The sequence below is a fragment of the Nematostella vectensis genome, chromosome 5 (assembly GCF_932526225.1).
Source record: "Nematostella vectensis chromosome 5, jaNemVect1.1, whole genome shotgun sequence".
Lineage (NCBI taxonomy): Eukaryota > Metazoa > Cnidaria > Anthozoa > Actiniaria > Edwardsiidae > Nematostella > Nematostella vectensis.
The window spans coordinates 15,264,970-15,272,023 of NC_064038.1; the positions used below are offsets into that span (position 1 = coordinate 15,264,970).

General features: G+C 41.4%; 1 protein-coding gene across 1 annotated transcript; it reads right to left on the reverse strand.

Annotated features, from left to right (window-relative positions):
* Window positions 1–554: 554 nt before the first annotated feature.
* Window positions 555–4,283, reverse strand: LOC125563116. The gene is made up of 2 exons (XM_048727943.1): window positions 3,720–4,283; window positions 555–3,547 (listed from the first exon to the last, which is right to left on the reverse strand). The coding sequence occupies exons 1-2, from the start codon at window positions 4,281–4,283 to the stop codon at window positions 1,100–1,102; spliced, it is 3,012 nt and encodes a 1,003-aa protein (XP_048583900.1). The 3' UTR covers window positions 555–1,099.
* Window positions 4,284–7,054: the final 2,771 nt, after the last annotated feature.

A 7,054-nucleotide genomic window follows, 5' to 3' on the forward strand; every position in this document is an offset into this window, starting at 1 on the left:
AAGCTCAGCAGATTGTTTTAGCGATGGGAGAGTACGAAGGATGTTGCAAAGAGACAGATGTGTTATCCATAAATGTCCAAGTTATAGAGGGTAAGTAGTTCTATAGATGGTAAGCTTTTGCTTATTCTAGTAATGGACTGCTCAGTGCCTCTAAGGCACGGCTGAATTTTTCAGTTTTACCCCCAGCATTGATTTTGGCCGCGGGGGCCTAGGTACCATGTATCCTTGACAACACAACAGAGGCGCTGAGGTGACGCTCTTACTTCAGATATGGCGAATTTTGTGAGCGAATTTCGTAGTTTTAGAGTGTATAACAAAGGAAATTGGCCGAAATATCATGGAATAAATGGTCTGCAAGTAGTTTCTTTCGGAATGTCTATTGCGGGGAAAAGGTATGTAAATAATCAAAGCTATAACTGTGTCATGTCTTCGACTTTGTTGCGGCCATGTGCGAAATATTCCTTCGATGTATTCCATTCCTGTGATCCCAGCTATTATTCTTTTAACCCTAACCACTCTCAGAAGTTATTGTAGATCTTTATGTTTTTTTTTTATGTATTTCAGAGATACTAAAGGCTTGCTTTATGTTTTAACAGTTTGATTGATCCGTTTGGTTTGAATGAAGTTTGTTATTTAGGATTTGTTTTCATTAAAAGATTATAACTTAATTACCAAGTATCGACCGGTGGTTAATATTTTAGTTATTGATTTTAATGACATAAGCATCCATAGAAATTGAAATTAGTCTCTAATTTGGGGGATGGGGGACTATTTAACTAATTTTGAAACATTTTATTGAGATTTTTAATGCCATTATTATTCGCAATTTGATCATCACTTTTGAAAACTGTGGTGGCTCCTAAAAGAGCCGTTTGGTTTGTGTCTGTGTTTGATTCCTAAAACAACCATTGAACTTTGGAGCTTCTGGTTGAAATGTTGATCTTAGATAGGCCTCTTGTAAAACTGCTGGTCTGTAACTGGCTCTAAACCACTGGGGCTGAGGTGGATGCTTGGGTCTATAATGTGATCCCCCATTGCTTCAGAAGTGCACTGGCATACTTAAGTTGTTTTAACAGTGCTGATGCTGTGCTGTCCTCGTTCATGAACTGGGGTGTAGGAGCAGTGAGGTTGTGGTCAAACAAAAACTGCTTTTCCCATGCAACAAGGTCAGACTGTATATTCTTAGTCTTGCATGCTTTTTGTCAAGAGCACTCACTTCTGTTGTCTTGCCAACAACAATCTCCAGAGCTTTCCCTAGCCTTGATGTCAACTCAGTTGAGGAATCTGTTGTTCTTGTGGCTGGTTCTGGTGTAAGTGAAGTTGGTAAAGATGTGGTGGAATTCCCTTCATTTGCATGTTTCTCTTTGGGTGGAGGGAGATCCGGGTCAATGCAGACTACTTCATCCCGGGCCAGGGTAATACCAACTACATTTTCATCTTCACTCTCTGTGGCATCCATGATGTCAGCAGTGGCTATAAGAGGTACTGGTGGTACCTCTTCCGGTAGGGGGAAACCTGCATTGTGACAGACTACTTCATCTGGGGCCAGGGTAATGCTAACAGCATTTTCATCTTCTTCACTTGTCTCATCTGAGGCATTCCTTGTGTCAGCAGGAACTGATTCTGGGTCAATTCTTATTCTAAGTGTTGTCCCATCGTCTTGGTCGATTCTTAGGAGGTGAGTAGGGAGGGGAATGCTGTTGGCTATGCAATGTTTCCAGCAATTGTCTAGTCTCTCAGCCTCTTTTTTCAAGTTGCTGGATCGAAAGTGGTGAAGAGAGGGCCCACAACCAGAGGGAATGTCTGTGACATCATGAAATTCAACTCCATCTTCAACTTTCTTCCACCAAACACCTTCTCCTTCAACTAAGAAGTCACTTATTTCTTGGAGGTGAGCTTGCCATGCATGGCTATGCCTTTGAATGAGCTCCTCAGGTATGACAGTGTTCTTGGGAGATGGGAGGCAAGTTGCTAGCTTGCTTACATGGTCTTGCTGTCTGAACACATCATCTCGTTGCAGGCCTATCTGGCGCTCTGCTTGCAAGCGGATGAAAAGGTTAGGTATTATTTGCCCTTGATGGTAATTCGATGTCTGCTTCGTGATGCGCTTGATACTGTTAAAGATCCTTTCTTGTCGTTCTGCATTAGCAGCTTGTCCAGACATTAAGCGCAATGTACTGGTAGCATGGGCTGTCAGGTTATGAAAGTACACTCCATACAGTTTTCTTGAGGTTAGCTTCTTTGTGTCCTTCACAAAATCTATCAACAATATGGCGTGGTACCAGGCTTGGTTGCTATATCTAAGAATTGAGGCCGGAGATCTTTGGCTGTCTGCCGCGTAGAGGAGTCTCTGCATCTCAACCAAGGTGTCAATGGCAGCCATGGCTTTCTTGGACATGATATTGGACTGGTGTGCCACCCCAGCAGTTTTGATAAGGGCTTCCCTTTGGTCCACACATCTCTTGCTGTCTTTCCCTGCCAGACTGAGTGTGATTGTCTCCTCTATCAAAGCCTTTTCTTCACCCATCAGATGGCTTGGAAATTCAGCAAAGAAATTTGCAATATGATTGCCAAGATCATGAAGAGGCTCGCATGGTATGACTTCATAAGATTCTAGATTAAGGTTGGTCAGGGATTCTGTTGGGGTATTAAAGAGAAGTGCAGGCACTCTTTGTTTTCCTTTCATTTCTTCAGTGAGTAGTTTCTGCATCTCCATTTTCGTTTTTCCTTCATAAATGCCCCTTGATGCCAGTTCCTTTTCAAGCTCTTCTTTTTTCAGACCTTCCAGTGGTTTAGCTTTTTTCTGTTTTGATTTAGAGAGGGAGACGGTCCCCCGAAGAATTGCCTGCTGTCTCTCAGTAAGGGATATGGCCTCCAAATTCAGAGTGTAGGCCAAGTCGCTGGTCATGTCACAGTGTACTTCACAGGTAGAACAAAAGTAGTTTCCTCCTTTCTGTTGTCCTGTCTCAAAAGCTCGCAATGGAGAGTCTCCCTGACAAAACCTCATGATATCAGTGTATGAAATACTGTTGTCATCACACAGCTCTCTGACACATTGGAGCCTTGTCTCCGAATATAATAAAAGCTCATGGTCAGAGCTCCCACATTTTGCAATAAAATGTAGCTCTGGTTCTTCAACCAGCATTTGCACATTAACCCTTCTTCCATATTTTGCAGCATACTCCTCATCTGTAAGGAACACTGCCTTGTCATAAAGACAGGTCATAAGGCACACCAGATATCCAGAGTTAGCAACTGTTGAGTTATCTAGCCATACCATCAGATGCCTTGTTCTTTCATGGCTTTTTAGCTTCTCCCTCATGTCTGGGACTGCCATACCATCCACATACTCGTTGATCTGCAAAAGCCTTGTTCTTAGCTGTTCTGCTGTAAGCTCTGCTATTCCTTCCTCTGTTGTCCCCCGGAGAAACTTCTCCTGTTTTTTTAACATTGTCCTTCGGATATTGGCAAGGGGCATTTTTCTACCATCAGTATAGACATCCACTTTTTTTATTTTCAGATCCTTTGTAAGGATAAGCTTTTCATACTGAAAAACAAAGAGAATATGCAATTAATTTCTTCAGATAAAAGACATTGGGGACATATTGTAGAGACATTGACAATCTAGTTCATGTACTGAAATTGTTTTTGTTTTTATATCAATCTGACAATTGACTTTAACACAATGGCCCTGCAAAAAGTTATTTTTAACTGCCTACCTTTCGTGGTACAATCCGTTCTCCTATACTGTACTCCTTTGTGTGGATCTTCTGCAATAGCTGTGCTTTCAGTGTTTTCTTGTCTGGCTCACAGGGTATGCTGATCTCTCCCCCTTGCCCTCTCCTTTTCCTTCTTCTAATTACTGGATCCATGGGGTTTTTGCGTTTGGTACTAAACCGGTCAACATCTACTCCGTTTCTCACTAGCCACTCCTTCACAATCTGTCCGCCGTTAAGTGCAACTTGTCCACTGCTGTCTGTCACATTATACTTCCTAGCTAGAGCACTGTAATTGATAAGATGACCACCCTGGTACGCCTCAACCTCTGCTTTAAGCCCGGCCTTGTCCCATCCCATCCTCTCCATGTCCCCGGTGTGGTCTTTTTTTCTCTTTTTCTTGTTAGGCTCATCCATTCTTTCTCTTGCAGTGTTTGCTGGCTCAAACGACAATGCTCTACGCCCACGCTCCCATCCTCTAATGGACTGTCCACTTCCATAACATCTAATAATTAATTGGTATGTTGTAATTAATATCCCAATAAAACTATAGAAAATTGGACTCATTGATTTTTTTTTCACTTCCCATCAAAATTTCTCCCAAAATTTTCTTTCAAATTTAAATAATTGAGCTCACCTAAAAAATGCAGTCTCTTTCATTTGGTTTTCTACATTTTCTTTTGATGAAGTGTAAATGTGGCGTCGTTCATTTCTCTTGTCATTTTCAGTTTTGTGTTGCAAGTTTATCCCTGGAACAGATGACAGGGCACTGGCAAGTGAACACTGGTACTGTTCTTGGAAACTTTCCTCATATTGCTCAAAGAGAGCTCTTGCAACATTTGTAGCATCACGTTTTCGTGCTTTTACAGTAGGGGTTGCATTTCGCAGACGCTGAGCCTCGTTGTTAGCGGCAAATATAATATTTTGCTTTGCTTTCCCCTTGAAGAAATTTGAGGTGACTGGGAAGTATGACATAACCTCTGTGTATCTGATTGCACAGGCTTTACAGTTCTGAAATGAATGTTCCTTTCTTCTATTTTCAGATAAACCTTGCCATTTCTCTCTAGAGAAAGTCTCCATAAACTTTGATTTTTCCTCAGCTTTTCTGGTGTTCCATTTGTTCATGGCATTCCTCAAACCAGGCAGCTTTCTATGGAATTTAAGGAACTCGATATCAAAAGCATCCCCTGTTACTTGTGGTGGGAAATAGCTCCTGTACTTTCTGTACTGCTCCCCCTTTACTCTCGCATTGTACTTTGTAGTGCTTTCACCACTTTCTCTCGGTAATGCCTTTTCGACCTCCCTGGCCACCTGCAATGCTATAACCTTCCCAAATCCACACGTTTGTGGACATAGAAAGACCCCTGCCATCTCAGGGTGACTTTTTTTTTTATAAAATTCAACAACTAGAAGACAAAAATTTTCGTAAAACTCGCTGGGGAAAAAAACTTTGCACTTTTCAATTCCATAACTACACCAACTGCGCCCACTGTTTGAAAATCCCGCCTAAAATACACAAAAGGACATGCGCAATAATGTGCTTTGTAATCAGAGTCTTTTTATTTACTGTAAGATTCAAGATTCCATTTATTTCCCTACCATAATCATGCTGTTTACTTTAATCGTTCTAAATTCAGTACGTCTTTCCGTTCATTTTAGACGATCGTTTAACTATATTTAAACAGTTCTGCATGGGATACATCTCTTGTTGTCCCTTTGTCGTTTAACTAAGAAATCTCTTGCAATTTTCGTCATTTTCTTCATGTATTCAATCAATCTACTGCAACAATGTGTATTCCCTTCACAGGCCATCCGCCATCTTGCTTTCATTGTATTTATGGAAACTGACAACCGCTGATCACTTTTTAGCTGAGCCTGCTTCGATCTTTCCAAAGAAAGAGCGTCAGCTTTTATCGCTTTTGAAAAACACCTTAGCTATTAGGAAACTGCAACTCTCAATCATGTTTTAGAAGTTTAATCCCTAAATGATTCAAATCCAAGGTGTAAGTTTGGAAAAATAGTTTTATTGCCTGTAATAATGCAGTGTATTGTGACACATCGTTCTGAATTCTACAATTATCGATCAAAGCCCTCAATTTACTTCGTCAACAGCTTTGGAATACAAATTTCCAGCTTACATTTGTATACTCTGGTTATCCCTCCTTCATTTAGCATTGGAATTTTGGAGTTTTAATTACGTCCTGTGTGTCTGCAGGGCGCCAGAAAAAAGGATGTTTTTTCACAAGCTTGTAACACCTTAATTATGTCACGTGAAGGTTTCCATGGCAACTGAGTAGTCGGTAACATCGAGCATGTTATGCAGAAAAACTACGCCAACTTTCAGGCTGATTGGTTAAAAAATGCGTTGTCAAGAATTTTTTAACTGAGTCCGTCCGGTTTTTACGAGTTCAGCCTTGCCTTAAATGCACTGAGTGATGGCAACCCTGATGTCATGTCGACCTCATAGGGATGCTCGTCGTAACTTTAAAGGTTAAAATTGGCCTCAGGTATTTTTACGGAATATATGAGAGAAGCTTGGCTTTTCTATTAGAAATTGTATTTATCGGGTTCGCAGAAAGAGGCGCTACGAGCCAGTGTTATCATTTAATACTTTCGAGTTCTTAACAAAGCATTTTGACAATTTGTTCCACGCGCGAACTCAAGTGGTTGACGCGATGTTTTTTTGAGAAGTCTCTTGTCAAATCCTATCATCTCTCTGTGTTAATAGGGAATTCGAACAGCTTCCCTTGAACAGTTTGTTAAGGGACAGTGTCCGGACCCTCTAATCCAGCCCCCCCCCCCCTTTGTAAATCAGCTTCTAAGCTGGTGTGGCTTGCGTATTTTTCTAGCTTTGTTTTGTAGCAATAAATACATTGCTTTCTTATCAAACTGCACACTTGGAAAAAATAGCTTGAGCTTAATGTAAGTTAAAGGGTTGTATTGAAATATTTTTTCTTTCTGTTTGTAATATTTTGTAGATCACACATGTTTTCCCGGATGGATAAGTTCGGGATCCTCGGGCTGTCTCCGATTCTACGTGAACGACAAGCGAACTTGGGGTGGCGCTCGAGCCGAATGTCGGCGAATCGGTGGCGATCTTGCGACAATACGCGACAGCAACGCACTCTCTGACATCTCTAAGATCCTGGAAACTATCACATCTGCACGGGCACCATTCCATGTAGGAATGTGTAACACCGTGACTAATGTAACACAAGACTTGACGTGGGTAGACGGCAAAACAGTACAGAGTAGCCTTTGGAAAAGTGGGTACCCGAAAACTGGCGACAAGCCATTATGCGCAGGCCTGACGGAGGTATATCAGGGACTTGTTTTGC

What these genes read in the sequence shown, in the direction of transcription:
- LOC125563116 (XM_048727943.1), bottom strand. Translation starts at nt 4,283, where the DNA reads ATGAGTCCAATTTTCTATAGTTTTATTGGGATATTAATTACAACATAC. An exon ending in AACGGATTGTACCACGAAAG is followed by an intron (nt 3,548 to 3,719) that starts GTAGGCAGTTAA and finishes TTTGTTTTTCAG; the next exon opens with TATGAAAAGCTTATCCTTAC.